We start from the raw sequence: 12,428 nt of genomic DNA, 5'->3' as shown, positions 1-12,428 counted from the left end.
CCAACATAACCTGATTTGGTAACTAAATCAGTGTAACCGCTGATATAGTTATCAGAAAACAGGGACAGCTAGAAGATCAAGAGCACAAATGTTGCTAAAACTGACAACTTGGTGCTCACTTAAATTGATACTAAAAATGTAATTGGGGCCTGCCATAGCAATGCATAGGGGCCCAGAGAGAGGCAGTGAGTAGTCTCACAAACAGGCGCAGTGACAGGTCTCACAATGCATTGTGGGAAGAATACACATTTCCTGTGACTATTCATATTTCGCTTACATAAAATTATTATTTCTCTGAATTTTTGAGTGTGAATTAAAATCCTTAGTATGAAGGTTGAAAAATTTCGAGACATAAATTTATTTATTTCGGACCGTGAGTAAGAACCACATGTGTGAAGCTTATAGTCGTCAGTCTTGGACTGAATTTTATTGTGCATCACGTTAAGCAATTGTTCTGTTGTATTGAACCGGGTCAGCCATAACACTATGGTGATGGACCTGACAAAAACTTCAGTTGTTGCACTTTGGTGATGAACCATATCAGCAAATAAGTATTACACATGTGCTCCTGGGCAAGTCCAACTGTTCAATCTCTAGCTAGAACGCTGGGTCTGAAGTGACGGGCACACTTTTGCACTTTTTCTGTCAACTTTAAACATTTTTAACCCCAAAATGCGACGGGCCACTGGATGGATGAGCCTAGAGCCCAACTACCAGGCTTGGCAAGTTTTCTAGGGGAAATCTTGAATTTATAATTTTTTGGAATTGGGCCCTGCCATGGCAGTGCATAGGCAGGCACCTATTGTTCTACACCTCAAAGTAACTGCCTCTTCCTAGTACCGTTAATGTGGCTCGTACCACTGCGTGCCCCCTTCACAATCAAAACGTGTGGCTCGATCCCGTGAGGGGAGCTATTGCTTTTGTTGGCATTTCGAGTAACTGTGGTGACATAATTAACACAAAACAAGCCAAATTCAACTCAAAACAACAGTCTGACATAAAACAGTGCCACTCAAAATAGACGTAGACTTTTGTCTGCCCCTCAGAGCTGCTCTTTAGAACTACAGACATGGTGGAACACTCCGTTACAAGACCTTTTCCTTTTGTTTTTTACTTACCGTTGTCATAGCTGGGAGGAAAAAGAGCGATGACGGTTCTAGTTAGCTGAGGTATAAACCTACTGAGCTGAATTGTGATCTGTTTATATGTACAGATTGCTTAATACACCATCAGTTATCAGCTTTGAAATAAAATGGTTCTGGAAGTTGTTGGAAAGTAATATTGACATGTTTGGATTGTTTTTTCTTTACATGAGTTGAATCTGTTTAGCTATATTGTGTCTTTCTGTGAAAATGTTGGTGTACAGAAACCCCCCCCCCCCCCCCAAATATATTGTATATTTTTTATGCAGTAGCAGATGGGGGGATATTCTGAGACTTAAGTGTGTGACATAAGCTGTACCTTTGTATTAAAGGATCTAAAACTGTTTATTACAGGAATAAGTATATTGTCTAGAATGACAAAGAAAATAACATGGACATAATGATTATTTTGAAGAAAGATCAGATATGGTGCTGTTTGGAAATGTTAACTATTTAACCAGATCAGATTCCAGGAGGATTAGTGAAGCACAGATTTGTTTCTGCCTCATCACTCCTACCTGTTCTAGACTTTTTACAGGAAAATCAGCATCTGTTACAGCGACACCAGTCCTGATGTGTGTAACACATGCTACAATCTTTAATATGTTTTCTGGAGATGTTGGCATCAGGGCCGCTGCTATAAACTCATTGCATCTCTGAATAGTGCTGTTTATGTCATACCATCTAGTGGTGGAAAAAGCAACAAAAAACTATTATGCTATGTACTTAAGATGGAATGTATGCACATATATTCATGACATGCCTTGATTAAAGTAATTTATCCTCGGTGCAATTCCAGTACCGAAAAATTAACTTTACACCAGAGAATGTGAACCTACTAGGCTGATTCTGTACCTTCAAATAATTTTAATGCTCCTGTAGAAGATTCATAACTTAAAAGTTTCAGGAACCTACAAGTTAACTTATAAGGAACAGGTCTGAAAAAACAGTCTGTGTGCTACACTCAAGAGAGAGATTCCTTTGATGCATCAAAGAGTGATGTCATCACTGACATCACTCTTTGATGTCATCAAAGAGTGATGTCACTCTTGTCATCTTGATTATGATGTCACTCTTGATTATGACACTGACATAATCAGTGTCATCACTAATTATGTCAGTGATGACATCACAGACATAATGATGTCAGTGATGTCAGTGATGTTTAATGGTGCATGTTTAATGCACCATTAAACATTCTAATTGTGCATTCACACCAAACACGTTTTGAGCGTCAGGCGAGTTTGGTTTATATTCAAAGTCTATGTGAAGTATTTGATGCACTGGATGCGTCAAACGCTCCAAACTGTTCAAATGGTGCTGCGCTAGACGCTCGAAGAGCGCCACAACTGCCCTCGACGCGCCTCCACATAGAGTTTGAACGTAAACCAGATGCGCCTGACGGTCAAAATGTGTTTGGTGTGAACGCACCATTATATGTCCAGTGTCATATTAGGTCCACCATATTAGGACCAAAGTCTTGTCCTACTATGATGGATTCATTGATTGGGTCAGGGGTAATGTTTAGAGGTAAGATGTGAATTAAGGTTTAGTTAATGTTAAGAATACACTCGTATTGGTTTGGGTTAGGGAAAATATCTGGGTTAGGCAACAACGCAGCTACTAAAATGAAGGGAAATCAATGCAAAGTTCTAATATTGGTCGAAATAGTTTTGACAAGCCTGTATAAAATTTTGTTTTCTAAATCATTATATATATAATGATGATATAATGTTAGGTTGTTTTTCTGCCAATTGCATAGCTGCAGTACCCTAGTAGTCTAATATGTTGCATGTGCTGAGAGACATTCAACACATTAGAAACCTATCAGAACCAAAAGTTTGTCTTTTGGTTCTGATTGATGTTGATCATTGATGTTGATCATCTAACATACATAGGTATGTTAGATGATGGATGAATATTTGTTCAACAGTTTGATGCTTTGCCAAATTTGTGCAAAGCCTCAAAGTTTCATAATGCAAAGTGTTAGCAAAACCTGGTCTTGGATAGTGACCTAGGTTAATGCCACCTGGGTGTGGGTCGCTTTAAAGGCCGAGCTGGGCTTAGCTTCTTGGCCTTCCTGCCAACGCCAACATGAAGACCCTCCATGCAACCAGTGGAGGTTGATTGCATGGATGTCTGTCTTTCCTCGGACCTCCATGTTTGTGTGGAGGTTTGGCTTTGCGTGGACTCCTCCGTTTGCAACCTGAGTGTGGGTCGGTGCAAAGGCTGAGCCAGGCTATGCATGGAGACCCCTCGTTGATTCAAGGTCTGTCTTTCTTCCGACCTCCCTGGTTGATTGGAGGTTAGTCTTTCTTCGGACCTCCCTGGTTGATTGGAGGTCTGTCTTTCTTCGGACCTCCCTGGTTGATTGGAGGTCTGTCTTTCTTCGGACCTCCCTGGTTGATTGGAGGTCTGTCTTTCTTCGGACCTCCCTGGTTGATTGGAGGTCCATCTTTCCTCGGACCTCCCTGGTTGATTGAAGGTCCATCTTTCCTCGGACCTCCCTGGTTGATTGGAGGCCCATCTCTCCTCAGACTTCCCTGGTTGATTGGAGGCCCATCTTTCCTCAGACTTCCCTGGTTGATTGGAGGTCTGTCTATCCTTGGTCTCCTCTGTTTGTGGGGAGCCTTCTCTTTGCAAGGGGACCTCTGGTCGGGTGGAGACTCTAGGATGGTTGTTTTCTAGAGCAAGTTTCAACTCCACCTTCAGGTCCGCAACCTGACCCTGTAGAGCTTTCACCATTTCCTCCTGAGACTTAAATTTGGAAGCTTGCTCAGAGTGACTTTTTAGCTGCTCCTCATATTTGAGTCTCACTTGGTATTCTTCCATCATTACTTCAATCAAACCTTTATTGTGGGAGGCGTATTTTACAGCCTCCCACTTGAAGTATTCCAGCTGCTTAAGAACGTTCTTGTCAGTTGTAACTTTGGTAGAGCAAGAATCTTGTTCACGTTTGACTTGCAGGTGACGTTCTTTTTCCAACATGTTTTGCAGTCTTTGAATCTCCTCCTGCTGGGATTTGACTTCAGCCTGACATGCAATCCTTCTGTCTCTTTCCTCGTGGAGTTCAGAATTCATTTTCTGCAGTTCTGTTTTAAGATCGTCTACCTGCGTTGTCAAATCTTTGACGTGTTGGCTAGTCTTTGCCACGTCTTCCACTGAGGGGGTGATCTTGAAGTCAGCAGAGGGTGTTATTTTCTGCTTGACTTCCAAAGATGTTGGACTTTCAAAGTTGCCGGAAGGACTTGATTCCCCCTGGATCTCTGATTCAACTTCCGGCTCAATGGGGCTGTCATCTTCAACAGGGAAAATGACAGCGTCGTAGTCGACTTGGATGTTACGGTCTACAATGTCGACCCATGAAAGCTTAGCTGGAAAAGCTTCATGCTCGCAAACAATCTGTTGTTGCTTCATATCTGTAACTTCTTGCTTCTCTGAACGTCGAACGTGCTCTGAAGGGTGATCTGTCGCGATAGAACTGTGGAGCGGATCAGAGAAAATCCTGTCTGCCAGCTACATTTAAGAGAGAGATTCCCTTGTGATATCATAGAGTGATGACATCACTGCTGATGTCATTGATACCATTGGAACTGAACATTCTATCCACCTTCATGAGAGGCTTACTGGGGAAACGATTATGGGTCTTACTTCTGGTGACTAGCGGAAGTAGCAGTATTTTATTGTAATTTATAGGGTTTTTGACTAATCTATATTCATGATAGAAGTTACATTTCTTTTTTCGGTTAATACACTGCACAAACATTAGCATTTCACTGCTCCCCATTAGCATTAGCCTTTTCCTTAAAAAATAGTTTTTATCTATTTTTTTCATATTTATTAGTCACACTTAGTATACTGAATGGAGGAAGAAAATGTAAAACAACATGCTAGTGACAGCAATTAGGCTAATGTTAGTAATTTGGCTCATTTTAACTTGTACACTAATTTTAACATACAGAATGGAGTAAGTCTATGTTACTCAACATGTTTGTGACTCTCCACATGCTATTGAGTACATTGCAGCTTACTTTAGCATTGATGCTAATTTGTAGCATCAGACTGGCACACTTTGGCAGGCCCCATTTAAATTTCTTCAGAAATGTTCTAGTTAAAGTACTAAGATCTCAAATCTGACAAACTACTTCTAGTCCCTACAAACTAAATGTAGCTCTAATAATAAACCTGCTACTGTAAAAATATCCCTGTTTGCCCTTCTGTTCTTCATGAAGTAACCCTGGTAAAAAACAGGCTGCTGGGATGTTTGGGTCGCCAGCCTGCAGTTGGTTGATTAACCAGCATGCTGTTCGTATTTTGTTGCCGCTAGTCTTAAACAGAGTGAGAAGTGGTGTGATTTTAGATTCCAATTATAACTATTCATACCATTTACGACCAGAAACTGCTACACTTGTACTTCATGCAAGTCACTTAAAAGTGTAGTAATGTTCTTTCAGCCAGCTGTCAGCCATGTAGTGGTTTGGCAGTCAAGCTGTCTAGGTGGCTAAACATGGAACTTTTCCCTAATCAGTGTTCAAAAATAAGATTCTAGTGTAAACGAAGCCATGCAAATATTTAATGGTGGCTAATATTACGTCATACTCCATGAAGAACACACTAACGCAAATGTAGCAGTCCAGTGTTACATTTTTCTTTCAGCTGTCTTTCTGACATTAAACTTTTGAACAGTCACAATTCCTACTCTTGTTTTTATTTTTAATATTCTTATTTGTCTTATTTGTTTTGTTTGTGTGACAATCTGTAAGACTCAGATCACTATTTCAACATTTTGTGTTACATGCAGTAAAATAACAAACATAAAACAAAACACTCACTTGAACTGAAGATGGAAAGAAAGGCAAACTGGAATAGCAGCACTGAAGACTTTATGTGAATGAATGAGTGCATAGTAAGAATACCAAATGTGAAAAGGTGCAGTCAGGCTTTCATATTGGTCGTTTCAGATGTGTCAACATGTTTTCCACTTTATACACAGTATGTGCAAGTATGTCAGTTGTCAAAACGTGGTGATGTTGTATTGTAGATTCCAAGCTTTGTTGTATCATTCTGTCTTCCATCACCAATAATTGCACTGAGCAAATTTACATTCATTGTAAATTTAATGTTTAGCTATACACATGAAAATGTCTTCCAAAAGATTGGTTCTTTATCAGTGCAGACTAAAACGTCCCGTGACAGTGACCTGTCTGAGAACATGTCAGCGAGCAACACTTCTTGTCCCCACAGACTGTTTCTTTCAGATCTGAGCGCTTTCCGCAGAACGGACACAAAACATGCTGTCAGTAACCCCGCAGGGGCAAACGCTATGTTCTTTTTAAGTCTCTGTGACTTTCGCTGAGGCCAACTCCTGCAGGAGATGACAAACAACTAAAAAAGATGCAATTAATTGGGCTCAGCACAGCACAACAGCAGCAGCCACACGAAGTTTATTAAGTGAAGTCAAATGAGCTTGAGCTGAGTGGAGATCATGAGTTTTCTTTTTTGCTAAATGAATCCCTCAGATAATACACTCACACCACCCCGTTTAACTCATTATCCTCTCATTTGGAAATCTCAGTTTATTCAGACCCATTTTAATGTGGCTTATTTTTATTTATTTCAATCTAATATGTTCAGTTACATAGTGGATGATCTAATTCTAACTATATTTTACCTATTTTTCCTATAGTTAATATAGGAGCTTATATCATGATGGACAAGGACCTGAGTTAAAGCTAAAAACTTCACATTTGAATAACTGCAAAGGGCAATATTTCAAGGCCAACAGAGCTCATTCACAACCATTATTAGACACTTTCTCCAGTTCCTTGAGAGAGATGCCAGAAAAAATTAAATAAATTTTTTTTTGCTCTACAGTCATTGAGTTTTCTAAACTCTTCTAAGGCTTTTAGTGGAACTGTGTGCTTCAGTCAGAGAGGAGTAAAGCTTTAGGATCTATGATGCTTTTGGCATGTCTCAGACCTTGTTGAAGTGTATGGCGTTGTGAGAGATGGGTCACTAATTTATAAATTTCTGTGTTCAAATAAAAATTTTTTGCCGATAAATTTTTCTCTGTATGTGTGGATTAATTGTGACATCTGGTGTGAATATCATGTCAGTGGCCCTACCATCTTAACTGAGGAAAATGTGGACACGTTCAATACCTATTTAACCCTGCTGTAGGTTAACACATTGAAAACATTGATGTCAATTTGACCTTATTATGCTGAGTGAGAAAAAAATCTCTTGATAAATAAATATGTCTATTTCTGTATTTTCCAAGCAAACATTGAGATTTTTTTTCTTAAATGAGAAGATAATTATTTCAGTTGTATTAATTTAGTTAAAGAAATCTGTCAGGCATCCAGCTTTTTATTTAATTTACATGCAGTTCTGAAATTCATTTGGAATAAATGTATTGCTTAATATCATCTGTATGGCAATGATAGGATAGATCCTTAAAAGATGACAGGTGGCTCTCCATTACGCAAACGCACCAAAATGCCAATATAATGTATGTAAATAGAGTTCAGGTGCAGCTTACAGGTTAATAACGTACTGAAAGCATGGCTCTGTTTATATTCCACTGCATGCCTAATGATGAACCCTGCTGGGATAGCTCAAATTATGTTCATCCCACAGGAAAGAAAAACGACACAGATGTGAGAATGTAGAAAATGAACTTATTTTCAAGCCCTTTCCCTAAATCACTATTTTCATAATAGACCAGCTAGTTGAAGCTAAAAGTACAAGTACTGATATGATAATGGACTGGACTTATATAGCACTTTTCCAATCATTTTGACCACTCAAAACACTTTACACTAGAGTCACATTCACCCATTCGCACTCACAAACACTCACACATTTATACTACACCGATCGGTGGGCAATTTGGGATTAAGTTCCTTGCCCAGAGGCACATTGACATGAGGCAGGAGGAAGCTGGAATCAAACCTACAACCTTCCGACCACAAGACAACTACTCTATCCAAAGAGCCACGGTTGCCCTGTCCACATGATGCAAATCTGTTACATAATAACTTTAAAAATTTGATAAAACTGCAGTGGAGTATATGGATTAAATTTAAGGTTAAAATAGTTTTATACATCACTGACATTTGCTTTGTAGGACATAATAATTCAACAATGTACATAGTGGTTTTATTGTTATTTAAATGCTTGGTAAAACATATTTCTCGAATAGAAGCAGTTACAGACCTTACATGAATAAGCAAATCTCGATAAACACCTGAGGGGAACTCAGCAGACACCAACAAATAAAAGGAAACTAATAATAATCCAACAGTGTGCTAAACTGTCGAGTGTGCACCAGGTAGGGTCTGAGTTTTGCATATGAAAGAGCATTTAATCCACAATGGTAGTTGTAGCAGGGAAATGATCTCAGGGGAGGACACAGGGCTTAGCCTGGAGAGGATACATTTATTTCTCCATCATGATCTTTATCTTCTGTGTCAAGCTTTTTTTTAATTTTTTAAAATCTTTTCCCCATCTAAGTCAAAACTCTCTCCTGTAGATAACATTTCCCTCTCTGCTGAGATTGCCCCCCTTCACACATTGAAGCTGACAGGCTGCATGTTTAAAAGGTTCATTGTCAATAATCACATTTTTAAATCGTGTTTATATAAAAGATGTTTTAACTGCTACAAAAATGCTAAATGGGTGATTAGAAGGGTTATGTGTACAAGCTGACATCGAGCATGCAGTAGATATAAGGAAGGAGGAAAAGGCTGGTTGGTGACATTGATTGTAGCATTGTTGCCATGCCTCTAAGTCCAAAAACATGACTGTAAGGTTAATATGTTACCATGTCTTAGAGTGTGTGCATGCATGGCTGTTTGTCCTGTGTGTCTCTGTGTTGCCCTGTGTTGAACTAGTGACCTATCTAGAGTCCACCCCTCCTCTCACCCAGTAACTGCTGGAGATGGCCACCAGCCTGCCTGTAATCCTGAGAGGATATAGACCACTTGTCAAACTCAAGGCCCGGGGGCCAAATCTGGCCCGCCGTAGCTTTTTATTAGGTCCTCCAGACTCCAGATTACATCAATAAGTCCCTCCAGTTTTTCCACAAATATGCAAAATTCACACAAAATCAACAGATCCCCACATTTATTCTGATTTTACTGACATTTTTTCTCAAAACTGGCCAAAAACATTAATTTAACCTCACTTGATGTCGTTATATATGTGACTGATACAGCAATTAATAAAAAAATCACATTTAACATCATATATTAGCGCAAATATCGTAAAAATTTCTGACAAATATTCCTATATTATCACTACAAAATCTATGATTTTGATTGCAAAAAAACATAAAAACAATCACAAAGTTCGGCTGATCAGTGTGAAAGGATATTCAACATAATTTCACTTTAAAAAACACTTATTGGATGCTGAAACATTTATTTATTAATATTTTAACAATTTAATGGTTTTTATCAATATATTCTAGAACAACCGCCCCTTTGAGAACATTCAGATTTTCGATACGGCCCAAAATGAAAATGAGTTTGACACCACTGATATAGACAATAGGTGGATAGAAAAGTAAGGCCAGACTTACAGCTAAACATTTCTCTGTGAACGTAAATAAAAAATAAATATATGCTTTTTCCTTTTTATTGTTTTTTGTCATCATTGCATGTGATGTGTACATTTAATCTGAGATGATCAGAACAGTTTTTAATATTTCGTGCTCACGTAAATATTCAAAGCACAACTGAATTCAGCTTTTAAGATAATGACAGATAATGGCCAAGTCATTTTTCCTTTGTACAAATCAGGAAAATACATAACACTGTTGTTAAGGTCTTCATTAATACAACATTTTTTTGTTCTACTATTTTAATGTCTAATAATGGTAACTATAATGACAAAACTATATATATGGAAAATTGTTGATGCTGCAGTACACAAAAAATAAGTCTTGGAAAAAAATGGCTTTTTTTTAAAGTAAGATACAAAAAGCTGGCAATATTGTGAATGTCAGTGTAGACTCTAGATAGCTGTATGGATAAAAAAAATATATATTTTTTATCTAGTATTTTCAGAAGACCTGACAAGCTTTGTCAGATCCTTAGCTCCTTCTTCAGGTTTTATAAATCTAAATGATATGAAGAAATCAGAGCCAATGGTTCATATAAGGAATTGCTCTTAGAAATAACACTGAAGCTGAAGAGGAAGAGGTTGTGTTATAAGTAAACAGATTTAAATAAAGTATGAGTCATTATTTATTAATAAATTGAGCCTTGTCACAAATGTGCTTGCGCACATACACGCACACACACACACGCAGACATCCTGACCTCTTAAAGCTGCAACAGTCTCCTCAATGCTAAGGGAAAAGCTGGTCTATATTTATCCTTCACACATGCAACCGGTGTGTTTAGATGTGTATGTGTCAGAGAGTGAGATAGCTGCGATGTACTTGTTTTCTGCAGCAAGTCTCTGTTAGTGTATTCTTAGACTATAAGAGACATTTCAACTCCATCTTCCAGTTTTGTTAGAAACAGAGACTGAAGCTCTGCTTTAAGGAACCTCATGCAAATGACGTGTTTCTTGTGCTGGCTGCTAACGAACAAAATGTGTCAACACGTTGAAAGAAACACGAAGGTCTTGTAGATTTACAACTGCAGGAAATACCTGGTGGTAGATATTGAGACACCCAGTGGAGGATGATGAGATGTTTTCATTATCTGATGGTTTTAAATCAGGAACAGTAAACCATGTGCTGCGCAGCGCCCGGGGGGGAGGGAAGCGGGTTTTCACTCCAACCAGGCACAACACCAGGTGATGTGACTGATGAGTTCCGCCTCTCCCGCTGAAGGTGGGCTAATCAGCCAGACCCCCGGCTGCGCTGTGTTGTTGGAATGGAGGTCTGCCTATCCATCTGTCAAAGCACTGTCAAAGCAGCGCTTCCTGATTCAAGGACTGGTGCTCAGAGTCATTATTTAGTCCAGGATGGATATGCATCTTGGAAAGATGGTGGGCTGCATTAACCAACCTCACCCTCTGAAAGCAATTCATGATAGTTGATTTAATTCACACGTGTCTTAATAAAGTAGTTCAATACAACGCTACTCCCTGTATCCGTCTAGCTTACTTATGGGTCAATTTATCTTGGTTCTATTATATAAGGTCCCAATTAAATGTGACATGGATTATTTACATGCAGATTGTTGTTTTTGAAAGGTATTTTGAGTTAATTGTGATGATTTTCAGCTTACAGCTAAAGAAACATGACGAGTAGTTTATCACCATAGACCAATAAAAGAATAATTATACAAAAATAGGAGCTTAATAAAAAGTATGTTTAATACTTGATTAAAGTCTATTTTCAAAAGATACCTTTTGTCTGACAAACATCTGAACACATAATCCAATTTATTGCATAATTCCTACCAAAGGAGAATTATTAAATAGACAACATCTCTATGACTGGGCTTTATGCACTATTAATTTTCTATGTGCTTTAAAGCAGAAAAAGTGTAGACCAAAACAATAGTTTGTGGATTATAAGGTTTTTATTAGACTGTATATAGTTATTTGTACCAGCACTTGGATCAGCAACACTGGAAGACCAAAATGTAATCTGACTCTTCACTCATCTGTTTTCTCCTAGTGGAGGCTCTTCACTTAGGGACACTGATGGCTGCACATGGTTACTTCTTCCCTATTTCAGACCATGTTCTTACTCTCAAAGATGACGGCACTTTCTACAGGTTTCAGGTAACAACATTCGTGCGCAGAAGCATTTCACTTTAACATCTACATAAGTGGGATCTGGAACCTAATTCATTGCTGCCCGGGGCAGCAATAAAGTCTGAAGTTATAAAACTGACAGTTAAGTGTCAGTTTTATAACTATATTTATCCTTCACACATGCAACCGGTGTGTTTAGATGTGTATGTGTCAGAAAGTGAGATAGCTGCGATGTACTTGTTTCAAAATTCGTCCTGTTATTTTTCCAAATTTTTGTGCATGCAGGATTTTCTTTTAAGTGCTTTTGCTCATTTTTGATCCACTGATGAGTCAATCATTGCTCAAAGTTTATTTATAGCAATTTGCATGCAACATTGTGCAACAAAGTGTTTTACAAATGCATAAAACAGATTTAAATACATAGAAACAGCAGCAGACAATTTCAAGCTAAATACATTTTAAAATAATTTCCAGGTAACCACAGAGGACACTGAATTGTAAAAATGCAAATAAATATGCAGAGCCACTGACCAGAATGTTTTAATCTGGTGTTATGTCAATCTC

General features: G+C 38.4%; 1 protein-coding gene across 2 annotated transcripts in view; it reads left to right on the top strand.

Annotated features, from left to right (window-relative positions):
* The window catches only part of rgs7a (regulator of G protein signaling 7a), a 62,328-nt gene that overhangs the window by 37,889 nt on the left and 12,011 nt on the right, over nucleotides 1-12,428 (top strand). For both annotated transcript variants that reach the window (XM_008429249.3, XM_008429250.3), the window contains exon 5: nucleotides 11,785-11,891. In XM_008429249.3, the coding sequence (XP_008427471.1) occupies nucleotides 11,785-11,891 (107 nt within the window). The remainder of the gene's footprint in view (nucleotides 1-11,784; nucleotides 11,892-12,428) is intronic.

The sequence above is a fragment of the Poecilia reticulata genome, chromosome 15 (genome assembly GCF_904066995.2).
Source record: "Poecilia reticulata chromosome 15, P_reticulata-male-v2, whole genome shotgun sequence".
Classification (NCBI taxonomy): domain Eukaryota; kingdom Metazoa; phylum Chordata; class Actinopteri; order Cyprinodontiformes; family Poeciliidae; genus Poecilia; species Poecilia reticulata.
This window is presented reverse-complemented; position numbering and strand designations above follow the sequence as displayed.